The sequence below is a fragment of the Hydra vulgaris genome, chromosome 13, assembly GCF_038396675.1.
Source record: "Hydra vulgaris chromosome 13, alternate assembly HydraT2T_AEP".
NCBI lineage: Eukaryota > Metazoa > Cnidaria > Hydrozoa > Anthoathecata > Hydridae > Hydra > Hydra vulgaris.
Window position 1 is genome coordinate 38521615 of NC_088932.1, and position 20846 is coordinate 38542460.

The 20846-nt window shown below is 26.7% G+C and overlaps 2 protein-coding genes across 2 annotated transcripts; both read right to left on the minus strand.

Annotated features, from left to right (window-relative positions):
- Positions 1–1886: 1886 nt before the first annotated feature.
- Positions 1887–2704, minus strand: LOC100200603 (uncharacterized). Its single transcript, XM_065815328.1, has 3 exons — positions 2587–2704; positions 2257–2493; positions 1887–2072 (listed from the first exon to the last, which is right to left on the minus strand). Exons 1-3 carry the CDS (start codon positions 2610–2612, stop codon positions 1901–1903), a joined length of 435 nt encoding a protein of 144 aa, XP_065671400.1. The 5' UTR covers positions 2613–2704; the 3' UTR covers positions 1887–1900.
- Positions 2705–15085: 12381 nt separating this feature from the next.
- Positions 15086–17256, minus strand: LOC101234959 (E3 ubiquitin-protein ligase RNF220). Its single transcript, XM_065815330.1, has 2 exons — positions 16409–17256; positions 15086–15488 (listed from the first exon to the last, which is right to left on the minus strand). The coding sequence occupies exons 1-2, from the start codon at positions 17176–17178 to the stop codon at positions 15092–15094; spliced, it is 1167 nt and encodes a 388-aa protein (XP_065671402.1). The 5' UTR covers positions 17179–17256; the 3' UTR covers positions 15086–15091.
- Positions 17257–20846: the final 3590 nt, after the last annotated feature.

The window sequence follows — 20846 nt, forward strand, 5'->3', positions numbered from 1 at the left end:
TTCTCTTATCAAAAAACATAAACTGACAAATAACATGCCTCATCTTGTTATTGACAATATACAAATTAAACAAGTAACAGTAACCAACTTTCTAGGTGTTTGTATAGATGAAAATCTTACATGGAAAAGTCACATTAAAAACTTATTAAGTAAAATTTTAAAAAGTATAGGAATATTGTACAAAGCAAGAAATGTTTTAAATAAACATACTTTAGTACAATTATATCACTCATTTATTCATTGTCACATAAACTATGCAAAAATTGCTTGGGGTAGTGCAAAGAAAATTAAACTTAAACCTCTTTATTGTCAGCAGAAGCATGTAGCACGTCTCATATATTTTAAAGACCGTTATACTCATGCCAAGCCTCTATTATTTAAAATGAAAGTTTTTAATATATATGAGCTTAACATTTTTAATATTCTTTGTTTTGATAATTTTATTAAGCAGCCCATTTTTCAAACAAATCTTTTTAAATTTTGTATTGATTATTGCGGACCATTCTTATGAAATAAAATAGTTTTAAAAAATTTTACTAAGGATTTTATTCATCAAAGTAACTACTTTTCTTTTAAACGAAAGCTTAAAGAACTCATTTTTACAATCGAAGATGTAACAATATACTTTTGATATATTTTTTTTAGTGATCTTCCTTTTTACTATTTAACTATTGATTTATAAAAATTATATATGCTTCATTAACAACTGTAATATATAATAATGTATCTTGTATTTGTAACGGAATATTTTAAGTTTCTTACTTCGTTGACTTATTTTTATCTTGTAAATATCTTATAAATTTTAACACGATCATTTCTTAGCGGTACTCGACGACAAGACCGTAAGGTCTTGTCGTCGAGTTAAAACGCGGGAACTTCTACGAGTTCCCGCGTTCTTTTATTATTTAATAACGATTATTATATATGTAAAAAAAAAATATATATATATATATTAAAAACTACATAACTAAATTTAATCATTATTAGTGGATATTGTGTGTTTAAGTAAGTAGTATTCATGCAATAAAGTTATATATATATATATATATATATATATATATATATATATATATATATATATATATATATATATATATATATATATATATATATATATATATATATATTTATATATATGTTTGTATTTGGGCCACTACAAATAAAAAAAAACGTGGGCATTTGTGAACATACATCATAAAAACAAACTAGTCAATCAAAACAACATGGTCATCGTACATATGCTAACATTGCTTGGGGAAGCACTCACAAGACAAAATTAATGTCTCTTATCAACGGCGGAAACATGCTTCTAGAATAATATATCATAAAAACAAACATACACATGCTAAACCTCTATTGAAAGAAATGAAGGCACTGAACATTTATCAAATTAATATCTATGCTAATATACTATTTATGCTAAAATACAAAATAAGTTTAAAACAAGAGCAACCGGTAATTTTATCGCACCCCGAAAAAAAAAAACTCAATTCTCTATTTCTAATCGTGGCCCCTATTTATATAACAAATTAATACACCTTAATTACTCTTCCTGACAATATATTTTCTTAAAAATCAAAACTTAAAAGTCTTGTTCTTAACATAGATAATTACATAGAATTGTTCACATGATAAATCAAAATTTGTGTGCCGCAGCGTGAAAAATGACTAAGAAAAAAAAAAAAAAGGTCCTCAAACCTATATCGGGGCCCCTAAAATTGACTATGGCGCTCCTATATATATCTGTATCTATATATAGATATGCTTCCTAAATATATTTTCTTAACAAAATATATTATGATACAACACAATATAAACAGACCATACAATATACGTAACAACGCTTTCGTTTTTACGCAATTTTATCTAGAAAAGTAAAATCATAATTATTTTAAGTACTTTATTTTCTACTAAGAAGTACATTATCTTCCGGAAGTACATTTTCCGGTTTATTAGGAGTTAAATCATCATTCTTAATGCAAATATTATACATTTTCTTGCAACGGTGTAACTTGTATTCTCGTTCTTCTTTAGCAACAATTGGGACAGTCGACTCGTTATTTAATAATATTCTAAAATAATAAAAAAGTATTGTGATCCGGATCTTAAATGGAAACTAAACTACCATACGGGTTGTTCATTGTTTATGATACTGAAAAAATGGTATTAAATAATAATAAAAAAATTAACGTTAAATATAATCTTTACGTTTATATTGCAATAGATAATTAAATTTACTAATAGTGAAAAAGTTACTTTGTATTTGTTGCTGCAACGTCAATAGGAAGACTTTGATTTCTCGCTGGTTTAACTGGAAAATGAGGTAACACGTAGTGACTAGGCGTGTTGTAAAGTTTTGTTGCCTTTGAACATAAGTAGTTGGGCACACTTTGCGTTTTTAACTGATTTGATTCACGAAAAATATGTAATTTAGCAGAAAAAGGTAAGTTTTTACAGCGCACATTTTGTCTACACAGAAAACCCATAAATCCGCTAAAAACAATTTACAAAATTGTTATAAACAATAACCAATTTATGCAAGATCATCATAAGCATCATAAAAATTTAACAAATTTACTTTATTACCCTTTTTCTGTTGTTTTGCTCGTCATTTTAGTAAATAAATTTTAAACTTGGTTAAAATTTAAATGACGGCGATGTTTGTAACGCGAAATCAAAAATCATTTGACGTCATTAATTGTGAGATAAATTTTTAAAGAAAAAAAAGAGAGAAAAATGATTGTAACTTTAGATTAGCAAAAAAAGCAACTTATCATTATATTAAGTAAGCGGACCTGTCTAAAATACATTACATCGGTTATTTTTATTAGCTCAAAAATAAATATTTAAAAATATTTCTTTGTAATAATTCTAAACAATATTAACTATATAGGAATTTAAAATTTATTTTATTTTATTTTAATGTTACATAATTTATTAATACTAACATTATTACAATGGCAGTATTTTTTAATTTTTTAATTTTATTTTTTTGTGTTGAAGGATCTAATGAAAATAATTATGATCAAAATTAGTTAAGGTAAAAACTTATAATATGGTAAAAACTTTTTATTCGATTTTCATTAAAAAGATTAATTTTTATTTCATTAACTAACTTTTTATAAAATTTAACTGGCTTTTCAACCAAGTATAACATGATATGAATTAAATAACAAAAAATAGTTAAAAAATCATGAGTTGAATCAGCATAAAAAAGGGTAAATTAATTTTTGTTTCAGTATTTTAAATTAAATTAAGCATTATTTAGCCTTGCTATTAGTTTTGGTTTGTAGAAAAAGTTAGAAATCAAAAAATGTTTTTTTTACTAAATAACCACTTTAAATAAATTTGTAAAAATAAATAATTTAAAGTATTAATAAATAATTAATTGTTTAACTTTAATTTAAACACGAAATTAAAGCTTTGTGATGAGCAAATGTCGTATAATAGTGGGAATAAGGAAAGCATATTTTAAAGTTTGTCCTTGTTTTTATGTCTTTAAAATTAGTTATTTGCAAAATTAATATATTTGGGATATTTTTGTTCAAATTTTGTTAGCACCATTCGAACAAATATTTTTTTGAGGTCAGAGTCTAAATGACGCACAATAAGTATATATAAAATAGACGTAAAAATATACAGCTGCGTATAAACTTTTTTTTAATTATATTTGAAACCTTTACTTTGATTCTGATTGAACAATCAGATAATTACACTGTTTTCAATAGTTAATAAATGAATGCACCGTTTTGTAATCATTTTGCCAAAACATCTTTATCATGTCCTTAAAAAAAATTTATGTAAACTTGTCATTATATATACATATATACAGGGGCAGATCCAGAATATCTAGTAAGGGGTAAGGGTTGATTTGAAATTTTTTTGATTCGGTGCATCCAGACTGTTTAAAAAAGAATGGGGGGGGGGGGGTAGGGGCGAGAAGAGGAGATTGATTTGGTTGATCCAAACTTTTTAGTAAAGTGAGGAAAAGGGGAGGGGATATTCTTATTTTTTTTAATTAATTTTTTTAGAATATCAGTCTTTCACAGTTTTAATCTATGTAACTATGAAATATATATACGACATATACGATATCCCGTCAGTTTGATTTTTTTAAACACAAACTTGTCAAAAATTTTTATCACATTTAAACAATCTCCCTAATTTGCTTACGTTTTCCAACAATTGCTCAGAGAAATATGCAAATTAAAAAAAAAAAATTCTTTTCAAAATATCTAAGGGGAGCGATCGCAACACTGAACCCCCCCCCCCCCCCCCCCACACACACACACACTATGGATCCGCACTTGCATATATATAATGATATATTATACACACACACACACACACACACACACACACACACACACACACACACACACACACACACACACACACATATATATATAATAATAATAATAATATATTATATATTTATAATGATATATTTTATATATACGCTTTATGACAAACAGTCATAGACCATATCGATGCATCAAAAAAGTAGCAATTAAAAGCAGACTTAAAAAAAGTTTTTTAAACATTCGACAAAAGAGTTAACATTTATAATTAATTTATTTTACATAATAAATGTAAAATATAAATTTAAAATACGCTAATTATAAAATATTGTGCAATGCCTACATGAGTTTGCTGACACCGCACTATTAACTTCATCAAATAAAGTTGGTAAAGTAGTATTTTTTTCTTTCTGTTTAATTTTTTTTTTAAATGAGAGACAAAATTATTTTTGTAGCTAATACTTAAACTTTAGATAACCTACACAAAATAAAAAAAACATTGAAAAAAAATAATAATAAAAAGAAAATGAAAATCACATTTTTATTTTCTACCTTGACACTTTAAGAAATAAAAGTTTGATAAATAAAATATGGTTTTTAAAAATAAGCTTTAAAAAAAATTACTTAAAACAGTTTCCTAAAGAACATATTTTTTTAAAACATACGAAAAACAAATAGATATTCCAAAATGAGCCTTATCATTTTTAATGATATGATAAAATAAAAGTGTTCATAAAATTAATTCTGACATTCCTTTTTTTGTTCAGTGCGTTTCCTAAAAATTTAAAGCTGATTAGATAGAAACAGAAGATATCATTTTTTTAGAATTTTTGATGTTATAAAATTTAAAATAAAATTTTGAAAATCTTTAAGTTATTTTTTATCACGACCAAAAAATATTTTAAGACACAATTAGTACGTCAGATTTCAAGAGAAAACTTGTCTAATAAGCCACCAACAATAAGTCGGAGAGACTGGGGCTAAGTTGACGAATTGCGTTTTTTTGTTTTGCTTTTTTTCTATATATTTTCACAGCTACATATTAGTTACAATTTTTTTCACATCAAATATAAGCAAAATATACTTCCGTTACAAAAGATTATATTTAACCAAATACTGCTAAAATATATCTAATAACAAAAAAAATAAAAAAATAAAAATAACACTCAATTAATAAAGAAGAAAAAATAAAAATAAAAAATACAAAATAAAATAATTTTAAATTTAGGAAGCATTAATAAAATATATTATGAGAGATTGATAAGATAGATTATATTGTTAAGGTAACTCGTAGAAGACTGAATAAGTCTTATCATCGAGAACCTTGGGGTAATACGCAATATAAACATAAACATTGAGATACTTATGCACAAATTTTTTAAATATTGTTGTGATAAAAATTTGTTTTGTTTTTTCTAGTTGTATTATGATTTGCGTGTCTGTGTATTTTTTTAAAATGTTTTATATATATATATATATATATATATATATATATATATTTTTTTTTTACAACAATCATTATTATATATTTCAAAAACAAATAATATTTACATGTCTCCAGTTTATATAAATGTCCACCACAAATATTTACAATATCTAAAGAGCGTTAACAATGCTGTTTTACGCATGCGCGTTTGACATTTTAACTCATGCGAGTTAAAATAATAAATTCGTTGTTTATAATATAAAGTGCTGGCTATTAACCCATGCATTATTAGTAGTATATTAGTAGTACTATGTAGTTGTAAGGAAACTCGCAGAAGACTAAGAAAAGTCTTTTCATCGAGAACCTTTAAAATACAAAATAAACTAAAAATTTAAAGAATAAAGGCACACATTAATTTTTTGAGGTCTTCTGTTCAGTAATATTTTACTATGCATAGTTGCTAACAATTTTTATTTATTTATTCTTTTTATATTTTATGTTTTGTTTCTTTTTTATTTATTTTTATAGCTTAAATTGTTCTTTTTACATTTTATTATATTAATTGTTCTTTTATATTTAATACATATCGATAAAATTGGTTTTGTTAATTATGAGATCTTTTAGTTTTTTCTTCAGGGCAATAAGATTATCCAATTTAGTGAGGTCTATATTTTGAGCTATTGTTTTGTTGTATAAATAGGGGCCACGGTATACAATTGAAAATCTCGAAAATTTTGTTTTTTTTATGGGCAATGTAAAGTTTCCGGTTCCTCGTGTGATATATCTGTTGGCGTTGGTTTGAAAAAAGTTATTAGTAAAATGAGTTGGGACAAGTCCGAGCTTATATTTGAGCATAAATAAAACATTTTGGTAGATGTTAATTTGATAGATATTTAAAGCATTCAAGTTTTTAAGTAAAGGATCGGCATGAGGGAATTTATTTTTATTATAAATCAATCTTGATGCGTGTTTTTGGTGTGTATATAGAGAACTTAATTTAGATTTATTTGTACTTCCCCAGGCAATTTTAGCATATGTTAGATAACTTTGTATATAAGAAAAGTAGAGAACTTTCAGATTCTCCTGGGAAAGTATAGTTTTGACTTTGTAACGTATGCCTATACTTTTTGATATTTTTGTATTTAATGTTTTTATATGGAGTTTCCAAGAAACCGTTTCGTCAATAATTATCCCAAGAAATTTAATAGTTTCAGTTCTTTCGATGTTTATGTTATCAATTTTTAGTAATGGTAGCATGCTCGGTATTTTGTTTTTTTGCTGGTTGGAATGAAACAAGATGTATTTTGTTTTTTCTTGATTTAAAGATAATTTATTTACTTTAAACCAAATGTTTAGACTCTCAAGGTCATTATTTGCAGATTCAAAGAGATTTTCAATTGATGCTGATGAATAAAATAAATTTGTGTCATCAGCAAACATTATTGCATCAAGTTTTTTTTAGTGATTGTGGAAGATCGTTAATATAAATTAAAAATAAAAGAGGACCAAGAATGGAACCTTGGGGAACTCTGCATTTTATTTTTAGTAAATTAGAATATTTATTATCGTTCGAAATAACACATTGTTGTCTGTTGCACAGATAACTTTTCAAGCAATCTAGGCTAGTATTTTTTATTCCGTATTTTTCCATTTTTTTAATTAAGATATCATGATTAATTGCGTCAAATGCTTTGGATAGGTCTATAAAAGTTCCTAATACAAATTGCTTTTTATTAAAAGAATCACTTATGCTATTAACTAAATCTAAAATTGCATGTTCTGTTGAGTGCTGTGCTTGAAAGCCGAATTTTTTTTTATTTAAGAACTTGTTTTGAATTAGGTATTCATATAATCTATTGTAGATTATTCTTTCAAGTATTTTAGAAAAGGTTGGAAGTATTGAGATTGGTCTGTAATTGTTTATTAGAAATGTTTCACCGGTTTTAAAAATAGGTACAATTTTAGCTACTTTTAATTTATCTGGTACAGTTCCTGTTATAATTGATGATTTAAATATTTCGAAAATAGGTTTGCGTATCTCCGAAAAGACATTGACGACGATATTACTGCAAATGTCATCTATACCTGGAGACTTGTTTGTTTTAAGAGAGCTTATTGCATTTTCGAGTTCATCAATTTTTAGTTCTTTAAATAATAATTCGTTGTTGACACTAGTTAGATATGTTTCAAATGAGTTGTTTGGACAATTGACTTTTGAAGCTAGATTTGGGCCTATGTTGACAAAAAAACTATTAAATTTTTCTGAAATTGCATTATTATTGTCATTCTCTTTATTATCTATGAAAATTTGAGCAGGTAAACTATTTATTTTGCAGGTTATTATCCCAATTATTTCTTTCATGATATCCCAAGTTTTCCTAATATCACCATTTGTGTTTTTTATTTTATTTGAGTAATAGTTTTTCTTTGAATTTTTTAAAATTTTTTCAAACAAGTTTTTATACTGTTTGTAAACATTTAGGTTTGCCTCATTTCTATTTTTTAAGTATTTGATATAAAGCTTTTGTTTTTTTTTGAGGATTTTTTAATACCTTTGGTGATCCATGGACATTTTAAGTGTTTTTCTTTTATTAATTTTACTTTAATTGGGAAGTGCATATTATAGCTTTTTAGGAAAACTTTTTCGAAGTTATTATAAGCAGAGTAAGTGTGCCCAAGATTGCATTCATGGTATATTTTATCCCACTCTTCTGCCGACAGTGAGTCTTTAAATTGTTGAATAGCAAATTTGCTGATTTTTCTTTTATAAGTTATAATTTTACAACTATTATTAGATTTTATATCTTGCGTCAAGGAGAAGAAAATAGGAAAATGATCAGATATATCTGCCTTTATTATTCCTGCCTTTAGAGAAGTATCAAACAATGAATTAGTTAATATATTGTCTATTGCAGTGATTGAAGTTGGAGTTACTCGAGTTGGCTTGTTAATAATTGGGAAGATGTAATGTTGAAGCATTTCGTCAACAAAAAGTTTAGTATTGGCATGTTCATCATATTGTAAACAATCTATGTTTATGTCTCCAATACAGAATATTTTTTTTTCTCATTGTTGTTTTTTATAAAAATTTGTTTTAAATGATTGGAAAATTTAAATAAATCACCTTCAGGTCGCCGGTAACATTTGGCGACCAGTATGTTTTTTGATTTGTTGCTAGTTATTTCAATTGTAAAAACGTCACTATCGGCATCTGAGATCGAAAGGTCATCTCTAATTTTGGTAACTTGATCATTCCTAATATAAGTTATAACTCCACCTCCCCTTTTGTTAGTTTTTCTTTCAGATGATAATAATTTGTAGTTAGGAATTTCTAAACTTGAATTTATTCTGCATGATTCGTCATAACACGTTTCTGTTAGGCATATCATATTTATTTTTGAATTTATTCTGCATGATTCGTCATAACACGTTTCTGTTAGGCATATCATACTGAATAGATAATCGAATTCGATAAGAAAATGTTTTAGCTTATCCATATTGCTATTTATACTTCTTATGTTAATGTGTATTACAGTAAAATTACTCTTTAAGGTTTTTAGTTCACTTTTAAAAGTTTTTATTTAAAAAAAGGATGAACTAAAATTGTTTTCTTTAAAAAAATGCAAATCAGCGTCAGAAATATCATTAAGTAAAATATTTGCTGAATTGAAAACATTAAAGTGTAATTTTTCAAAATCTATTGTTAAGTTAGTCATTATTTAAAATCGTCAAAATAGCGCTTCGCTTAATAAATCTTCGCGCGTTTACTTTCTAAAATCTCTACAACAAATTTTATCAAGTTTAATAACTGCAAATTTACCTTCGTTTCGTAATCGTTTAACTTCTTCCCAAAGCTTCTTTCTTTCTAACATCGTTTCTTTTGCATAATCTTCATTAATATAAATACCGGTTTCTTTAAGTTTATTTACTGAGCCTAATATTTTATTTTTATCATGATAATTCAAAAGCTTTAAAACGATTGATGTTGGTATTTTATTATCTTTAACTGCACCGACTCGGTGCGCTCGTTCCACAACTACTTCACTTAATATATTTAGCTTTGTTTTAAAGATGTCTTTTACAGCCTTCTCACAATCACTCCAGTTTTCTTCAGGGTTTTTTTTTATGCTATCGATACGTAAGTTATTACGTCTCGAGCGATTCTCTAAGTCAATAGATTTTTTTTACAACATCAAAATTTCATTATCATATTTTGTTTTTATATGAATAAGTTCATCCCTAGCTTTTTCTTCTTGGAAATTTAAGCTGACTTTTATTTCGTCAACTTCATTTTCAACTCTTCTGATATTTAACTTGTTATTGTTTATTTCAGCGTCCATTTTGTCTAACCTTGCTGTTATTATTTTGAAATTCGAACTTATTATTGTAGTGAAGTTTTTTTCATGATCTTTGAGTAATCTCTCCGTTTCTGCTAGTATACCTTTTTTTTTGTTCTTCTAGTTTGCTTGTGATAATTTTTTCTATATTTTTAATATTTATTTCTATATTTTAATATTATTTTAATATTTATTATATATATATATAGGTCTTTGAGGTAGCTAACTTCCAGACATTGAGCAAACGCCAAACATTTATATATTTATACTTATGTCAAATAAGGATGCTTTGCAAAAAATTGCGATGATTGGAGGCTGGGAACAAAAAAGCCCCTAATTTTGTACTCACCTGCCCCAAACGTGAGAGCAACAAGTTGATGAAATATTTTTTGTACTGTTCTCAACTAGACTTATATTCATCGATAAATTATAAGTTTCATAGTATTATCTTTCAGCGTTCAAAAATAATGACCATATAAAATTTATAACCCCCTCAAATTGAGGGGTTTAAACTTTTTATGCTCATAATTTTTGAAAGCTATATATATATATAAAAGTATATATATATATATATAATTTTTAAGTTTGGATATTAAAGAAAATATATTGTCAGTAAAAGTAATTAAGGCGTATTTCGGAATTAATTTATTATATAAATAGGGGCCGAGATAAAGAGTTAAGAGTCTTTTTTTTATTTCGGAATAAAGTTACCAGTTGCTCTTGTGTTAAACTTTTGGTAATTGAATGAAATAAGTTTTCTGTAAATTGTGGTAAAACTAATCCCATTTTGTATTTTAGCATAAATAGTATATTAGCATAGATATTAATTTGATATATGTTTAGCGCTTTCATTATTTTAATAGAGGTTTAACATGTGTATATTTGTTTTTATGATATATTATTCTAGAAGCATGTTTCTGCCGTCTATCAAGAGACATTAATTTTGTCTTGTGTCTGCTTCCCGAAGCAATATTAGTGTACGTAAGATTTATTTAATTTTTATTTATTTTATTTTATTTTGTCATTAAAAAAGAATACAATGCCGTTTTATATAAATAAAATTTTATATAAATTTTATATAAATAAAAACATGACAATACTTTATCACTACGCATTGACGTGCTTTCATCAGCAAACGTGTCCAATCATTAAAATGTAAACATAAAATTACTTTGTACCATATAAAAAATACAAATTTTGCAAGTATGTTAAGACGAGTAACTAATCTATAATCAAAAGAAAATCGTAAAAAAAAAATGATAAAAAAAATAATTATAATAATAATAATAATTACACCTAAAAATTAAAAATAAGTTAATAGGAGAACTTAAGAACAATTTAAATTAAAGACCAGTTAATAAGATAGTTGTTAAAAAAGAAGAAAAAAAAAAAAAAAAAAAAAGACGAAAAAAAAGAAGGATCTTAAAAAGAATTTAATTCATTAACATCGTTAAGAAGTTTTTGTTTGAATAGAGAAAGTGAAGAACAGTTTTTCAGCTGGTTATTTAATAAAGTGTTCTATAATTTAGGACCTCTGATGGAAATAGAAAATTTAGTAACCAAATAGTGCATTTTAGGTTCCTCATAGTTGTAATTTGAAAATCTTGTAGGGTACTCGTGGTTAATTTTATTGAAAAGTGTATTAAATATTACAGGAGTTACTTTATGATGAAATTTATACATAAATATAAGAATTTGATAAAGGTTCAACTAAAAAAAATTAAGTATGTGATGATTTTTAAAGAGTTCTTTAGAATGTGTAAAATGACCTGCACCTGAAATAATTCTGACAGCGTTTTTTTGTCTACTAAGCAATTTTTTTAACTTTACTTACATTAGAGCTGCACCATGCAACATTTGCAAAGTTTATATAACAATGTATGAGGGGAAAATATAAGATTTTTAAACAGTTTTGGTTTAAAAATTGCTTAGCTTTGTATAGAATACCAATAGTTTTAAAAATTTTATCTTCTAACGTTCTTATGTGTTCTCTCCATGTCAGGTTTTCGTCAAGCATCACTCCTAAAAACTTTAATGGTGACTCTCTAATTATTTTAGAGTTACCAATATAAAGATCAGGAAGTTTTAATGGAATATGTTCTTTACCGTGAATTCTATGAAAAAAAGTATACTTAATTTTATCTAAATTTAAGGACAATTTGTTTGCCTTAAACCATTTCGCTAGATTTAAAAATTCCTTGTTTACTATTTTAAATAAAAGGCTGACATCTCCATTAGAATAAAATAAATTTGTGTCATCTGCAAATAAAACTGAATTTAAAACGTTTGAAAACTTATGGAAGTTGTTTACATAAATAAGGAACAACAGTGGATCCAGAATTGAGTCTTGGTGAACACCGCAAGTTATAGTCAAGTAATCAGTTTTTCCTTCTTTGTGTGCTCTGTATAGTTTTCTATTGCTTAGATAACTTTTGAGCCGTTTAGATAACTTATATTTATAACAAAAAACTGTTTAAAATGGAATAAAAATCATTTTTTTAATATGTTTTATTTGAAGCATCATTCATTATTCTTAATTTGTGAATAAAACATACACTGCTGAAATTTTGATATAATTATTTTTTAAAGAAATTTCGAGTACAATAAATTTAATTTCTTAAACATGGTGGCGAAACGTTTGAACAATTGATTCGTTTCTCTAATGAGGCAGTGAAACGCTTGCATATTTATACAAACTGCGGTTGCCAAAACCTTAAAACTTTAAGTTTTTTAACACTAAAGTTTTGCAGAAACAAACTTTTTTTGAATTTGAAACTTATTTTAGAAGTTAATAAAGGAATAGCCTTAACTTAGAAGATATACCATCTTCTAAGTTAAGGTTTTCATCTATCATGTGCTGTCATGTGTCATGGATATATATTGTAATACACCGTTTATAGCTCAAACAAAAAGAGTGACCATATGCTAAAGTATAATTTATAAAATTGGCAAATTACAATTTGCTGAATTTAGTCAATTTATCTTATACAACAAGGCCGACGACACGGGTTTCAAAGTATAGGGGCACAATAGTCAATTTCTAAAAAAAACAAAAAAATGTTAATTCATCTGCATCAACTCTATTATGGATTAAGACTCTGGTTTTTTCTATTGTTCAAGATCTAGAAGCTGATAAATTACTCAAAAAATCAAGGGTATCAAGGGTAAAGAAGCATTAAACAATTTGATATGGTCTCTTGTACCCAAAAATAATTTTGTAAGAATTTTTTTTTGAAATAAATATCCATTCAGCAGTGATCTATTATAATGATGGTCCAAATGGTGTATTAAATGTGCTAAAATATTAATTAATCGGTTCAATAACTTTTAAAATATCAGTTTTAGCAAACACTGCTCGTGTTAAACAAATGAACCTAAAATCAAATGAAGAAAGAAAAAGGAGAAAATGTTTATAAAATGGTACCCTGCGATGCTGAATAGGATTAGAAAAAAATAACTTTGTGGTTTTTAGCAGTTTTAAAACTTCAAAATGATCCATTTTTTTTTAGTTCTTGATTTTTTTGCATCATGGTTTTTTTTCAGCAAATACATATTTAACAATAATGCTCTGGTCGACCAATGGATTTATTTTGAACTTGGTTATATAAAATGTTATTACTACGAATCTACATCTACAAAATAAATTTTTTATCTACAGAATAAAATTTTTAATATTTTTGTAAAGTTGTGATAAAAAAAGTAATTTAAAAATTTTTTAAAAACGCATGTTTAAATGTGGTATATAACAAGGTGTTATATAACGGTGTCAATTTTACAGACTTTTTTGTTCATTTTCCCACCATTATGGATTTTTAATGAGTTTTAAATAAAAATACTTATAACAATTTATAAAAACATTTTAGATAACATTTCAGTTTCATTTTCCCCCGTTACCGCTCATGCCACCTTACCGTTTTTATTAAACATTAAATAACATAAATATTCAAAGCACAATCGCAGGGTTTACTTATTTCTAATATCTCCGTAATAATTTAATTCTTTTTATTTCAGCCGATAAGTAAACAAATATTTGAAAATAATTTTTTTTTGTTTATAACTTTCATATCTTTTGTTAATAAATTATTCTAAGCACTGGTAGTTTGCAGAAAAACAATTTTTTTCGATTATGCGATAAAAATTGCATCTTATGGCACTAAATTATTTTTGATAAAATTCTATTTACAATAAATCGTCCAGCGATAAATTGCTCGATAAATTACCTAACTAAATATCGCGTTCGTAATTACGCGCCCCCGACTTCTTATTTAAATATCGAAAATTACCGCATTACCAAAATTAATCGAATAGCGGTAAAGGCAGTGGTTAAATTATTCAATATAAAAGCTGAAGGCAATAAACTAGGCTTAAATTTTCAACGACTTTAGCAAGTTCAAATTTTAGATTTATCACTATTAATTTTAGATTATTAATTTCAGATTTATCATGATTAATTTTAGATTTATCATTATTAATTTAAGATTTATTATAAATTTCATTTTAATAACTACAACTTTCTTTTTTTTTAAATTTTTTTTTCTTTTTAATAAATTGCACTAAAATTTAACAAAGTTTAATTTCTGAAAATTATTCTAATCAACATAGCAGGGTGTCTGAAAAAATTATAAGGTGGATTTCTTTAATTTTTCCCTGATCCACTACCTGTTTTTCTACCTTATTTAATTTAAAGTTACTCTAACTCAACTTCAGAAAAATTAGACTTAGGTTCTTTTGGAAAATCTTTTTTAATTGCAAAAATTTAAACGTTAATACAGTCCCCATCTAAAATATAATAATATAACTTTATATTACGTTTGCGATATAAAACTTAATTAAGTTACGTAAGTTTGATGAAGAACCATTATCCTTGATTTTTGTGTGGTTTTTTTTCAAAACTTAACCCTATTTTCCTGACTACTCCCTGATATTTTTGCAGATATCTGAATTCCCTGATTTTTTCTAAGTGATTGGGACATTAACGCTCCAGAGCACTTTAACAAGTTTGCGCCGTTAAAAAAAGAGGATTTTATTTATAAAAAGATTTTTCTAAGGTATGCAGAGGATACAATGCTCCCACATATGGGGCACATTTTCTTAGTTCCAAGAGAACGCAGCCAACAATCGGTACAGCATACATGCCAGCAACTTGTTGACACCAAAGGATTTATATATGGACCAACACATATCGAACATTTCAAAGCATTGTCTAAATGGGTGCCTAGCTTCCGTATTTCGAATTTTAATAATTCTATAAGTTTTTCTGAGTTGGCACCCGCGCTTTTTTCCAGTTGCTCGAGGCTTAAAAATTCTTCACCAGTTGAAGCGGGTTTATCTCTGGTAGGGAATTCTTCTTTAGAAGATAGCGACTTCTGGTTTTTATCAGATAATGACGAAGAACTACATAAAATTATATCTGCATCAGAAAACCTTATTTAAAAAGAAAAATGTTAAGACAAATATTTTTTTATTCTAATAGAAAAATGGTTTTAAACAATCATGATACTAAAATATATAAATTTATATTATAAATTTTTATTATATTATTTTAGTTGAACAATAAAATAAATTACAGAACTTAAAAAAATTAAAATCTTAAAAGTTCTCTATAGTTTTAATCTCAAAAGTTAAATTTAATAATAAAAAAAAAGCATTAAAAAAACAAAATTTTTTATTTAATCTAATATAATTATATTTATGACCATCTAATAAATTATATATTTAACGCTTAAGTTAACTTTAAAAAAAGAAAAGAAAATAGAAATGCACTGGAATTACATTTACACTATATACTAAACATTAATTTCTTATGAGTTGAACATAAATTTCTATTGACCTGCACATAATTTATAACGAAATTAACTTAAATTAAATTGATAATTAGTACTAAATAAGTATGAAAAAAGTATAAAAGTGAAGTTTGAGCCTGGACGCTAAAACTAGAACTAGAGCTCGATTTTGAATAAAAACATATTTAGAAATGGAGCTCAGCTTAGGATGAATGGATGGAATAAATTGCAACATAAAAGAAACTTATTATTTGAATCCTCATTATATAAATTTAAACCCGAAATTGTTAAATTTCATAAACAAAAATGGTAAGAAAATTTGATAAACTTTTAAATATAAAACTCAAACCACCAAAAAAAAAATTATAAAATACTCACAATTTATTTTGAAAAAACATAGTATCAAATATGAAGTAATATAATTACTTATCATTATCATTTATCATTAATAACATAATAAAATTGATGTTACAGCCAAGAATAAACTAGTTTTATTTTATTTCATTAAAAAACAAAAAATTTATAATATTAAATTTATTTAACAAATAAATGAAAAGATACTGTGAAATACCAAAATTTTCTTCTAAAGTATCCCCGTCAACGTCTAATTCTTCATCACCATCTTCCATTTCCAATCTCATGAGTTTTCCTTCTCGTCGTAAAAATTCACTATCAACTAAAGAACTTGTTCGAATCCATGTTTGCCCAGCCCAAGAAAACTCTTCAACTACTTCATCTTGTTCATCATCACTACTAATGTATATATTAAACTCATTCTTTTTTCGTGATAGACATTTTGACAAATGGTTTAAAGTACAGTCATTTGTTGGATTTAAAAACTCATTGCATACAACACAAGATATATAGTTATCTTCTTCTTCTACTGAATGAGTTATTTCTTGAGCAGCATACTCGGTAGTTTCTTTGTCTGTATGTTCTGAGCGACTTTTTTCAATCAGTTTTTGGTTACTTAGTGACATTATATACATATTTGAATATCTGGAATACTTTCTCTTTTTAATATTTTGTAGAGCTTCTTCCCTATCTTCTAAAAGCATTTTTTCTGAAGAACTTTCTTCATCATCAGTTAAATAATTTTTTTTTTTTAAAGTTGTTTTGGTTTTAATTTGTTGACCTAAATCTCTTAGTGATGTCATTTTTATCTCCTCTTTATAATGTCTCTCAAATTCATGCTTTCCACGAATAGTTAAAGAACATACAGGGCAAAGGAAAATTGAAGTTTTAGGTCTTTTTCTTTCTAATCGATTTATAGCACAAACTTGCGAATGTTCTTTACGGTTTACCTTCTTTCTTCTCCCCAAGGTTTCCATGTTAAATATTTTATTTTGATAACTAGACTTTGCGAGCAAGCTATTTTCAGATAAATGCAAATAAATAGAAAAAAATTAAATTAAATATAAATGAAGCATAACTATTATATGTCAATTAAGACAATGCCCTTGATAAGACAAATACCCTTAGATTTACATTTGGGTTATCTTCTACACTAATTTTTGCTCATATTAAAAATTATTAAAAGCACAAGATATTTGTACTTATATATACTTTTCTTTTGATCAAGACTGTCTGTCCAAACCAAAACTCAAAGTTATTGTATATACACTCCGCTGCTCTCGTCTCTTCATAATTGAGTTACGAGTATACTTAAATGTATAAATATATATTAAAAAATAAAAATAAAAAAAAGAAATATAAAAAAAAAAAAAAGTTAAAAAACAACATAAAATAAAAAAATGTTTAATAACAAAAGCAAATTTCTATTAAGGTATTTTTTCAGTTGCAGCATGTGTTCAGTGACATAAATTAAAATTATTTGTTAGCTTTTTTGGGCATGTTGCAATAACATCTAAAACAAGGTACCCTCCCATAAATAGAAAAATAGATCAAGCAAGGAAAAGGCTTTGGGTGACAAGGGTCATGATTAGGGTCAGATGTAAAGTCTTGGCTGTTCCAAATTAACCCTGCCGTTAAGGCTCATAACTTTTGTCTTTCTCAATCCTTAACTCAAAAAGTCAACTTTCCAACTCGCTTTCCAGACAACCCAAATTATTTTCCTTTTCTACTCGACTTGATCACAGTTTAATCTCTCTAAAACTATTATCTCATTCTTCTTCATCATCAGAACTTTTCAACAATATCATATCTTGATTCCATTAGTTGCGTTCTTCCTGATATAACCAACAAACAGGTTGATCCATTGCTTGACATTCGTATTACTCCAGCTTCTGTATCTAAAGTAATTTCCTGCTTAGACTATTCTACATCTTGTGGTCTGGACGACATACCTATTATAGTCTTGCGGAAGTGTTCTTCGAAGTTGTCATCTACACTTTCAAAACTATTTAACAAGTGCTTATCAGTCTTGTTTTCCAGCTTGCTAGAAAACAAGATTAGTCTTTTCCCTATCATAAACAAGGTTTATGATAGGAAGAAGACTTAATCTCTCATCTTGATCTAATAACTTACTTTCTGATCATCAATATGGATTTCAATATTCTCGTTCGACAGCTGATTTGCTAACAGTAATAACCGATAGGTTTCATCATGCATTAAATAGAGGTGGAGAGGTTAAGGCTATCGTTTTTGACATTTCCAAAACTTTTGATAAATTTTGGCATGCTGGTCTTCTCCATAAACTTTTTTCTTACTATGTATCAGGTAACATCTTTCAAACATCTTAAAGATTATTGAATCCTTCCCTTCCAATCATAGTATAAAAGTGTCCTCGATGGACAGCACTCTTCTTCATATCCTGTAACTTCAAGGTTCTATCCTTGCCCTATACTCTTTTTAATTTACATTAATAAGCTCCCAGATATTCTCACATCTAAGGTGGCATTGTTTGCTGATGATACTACCATTTATTCTTGTCTTGATAAGAAGCTAACACTCTCTGATTGCTGGGAGGGGGCATTTGAGCTTGAAATGGATCTCACTTCTGCTACAGTATGGGGCTCACAGTGGCTGATAAACTTTAATTCAGATAAATTTTTTTTCAGCCAATCATTATTGTAATAATTTAGATCTTTCTATATTTATGAACGGTAATGTACTCAATGATTCCTATACCCTTCATCTTCTAGAATTAATTCTTACTTCCGATCTTTCTTGGAAACTGGGGTGTATCTTCCAATTATGCCCTCTCTTTTAGACAAGGTGCAAAAATGCATTGTAAACATAGTTGAACATGTTCTTGCTGCCAACCTCCAACCATTATCACATAGTCGTAATGTTGCATCTCTTTCTCTTTTCTATAAATACTATTATGGGCACTGCTCTAAAGAGCTAGCGCCTCTTGTACCACCTACTAAAATTCATTCTCATGTTACTTGTCATTCAATCAAGTCTCATCCTTTTACTGTGACTGTTTCTAAGTGCTCTAAAAATTCTTATTCATCTAGTTTTTGCCCTCAAACATCCATTCTTTAAAATTCGCTTCCTTTATCTTGCTTTCGTGATTCACATAATTTCCAATCTTTTAAGCCGTCTGTCAATCATTATCTTGCTCTATAAACTTTATCTTTTTTCTTTCAGTAACTTCCAACTCTAATAGTGGTTGCTTGCAGTCTTGTTGGAAGCAAAGATGTTGAAAAAAGAAAAAGAAAAAAATGAATAGGGCTAAGACAAGGGTTAAGTTGTTCTACCTTGATAATTACTTAAAAACCTTAACCCAGATCCTGACCCTCAAATAAACATCTTCTTTTTTAATCTGTGGAAGAGTACATAACATCAGACAAACTTATCCATGCTCAGACATATTTGTGACAAGCGCAAAAAAGCAAATAAATACTTTTATTTTACGCAGCTCATCTGAAAGATTATCAAAAAAAATTTTTTTTAGCAAATTAATGATATTAAAATGAAAAATAAACTCTGGACTATAAACAAATTTTCTATATGGACATTTTTTTAAACAAATTTTCTATATGGACAGATCCTTTAAAAAAATCCCAATATAATAAAAAAAAAAAAGAGAAGTATATAATACAAGTAGAAAAAGCTACCATAGACAATTCAAAATACATAGTTAATAAAACAAAATAAGATCCAAGAATTGCTGCTTACTTGTATAAAAAATAAACAAAAAATTAAAAACTATGTAACATCAAATGAAGATTTCAATGTGCATGTCTTCAAGGACCAAAAGCAGATACTTTAAATAAATATTTTCAATCAGTATTTATATTCTATAAATGATATTTTATCAAAGTTTAATAAAAGGTGTTTTAGTTCACTACAATTCATTAGTATTACCTCAATTGATGTTACTAATATGAAACATGCTTTAAACCTGAGAAAATTGGTAATAGAATAGATAGGATTCATCCTTTTTGTATTAAAAGAATGTTTAAGTCCTTTCATTAACTTTATCATTTAACAAATTAATCTATGAAGGTTCAGTGCCTAATTTGTGGAAGGCAGCATACATAGCGTCGTTGTTCAAAAATGGTAGCATAATTAAAGTTTTAAATTATAGGCCAGTTTCTGTGACTTCTATTCTTTGTAAAACAGAATATAAATCTAATATTCTAAAGTTTCTCTTCCTTACATTTTGTGAGAACCATGCTGATAACCATGACTATTCAAAGGGTTGTAACCTTAACCATTCTTACACTTTGTAAACTTTTGTTAAACATTTTGTAAAACAAAGGGTTGTAAATATCTATATTCATCAAAGGGTTGTAAACATCTATGCAAGGGTTGTAAACTCCTAAATTTTGTAAAACCATGCTGATAAGATTTATTATTATCTTATCAGTATGGTTTTACAAAAAATGTAAAAGTTGTACTAATATGCTAAAATATAAAGATATAGTAATGACAGGTGTCACAAATGAAAAATCATTTGATATCCTTTATAATGACTTTACAAAAGCCTTTGACAAAGTGTCACACCAAAGATTATTACTAAAACTTGAAGCATTGCATCTATGTTAATAAAATGAATACACTTTTTTTTATAACTGATAGAAAGCTA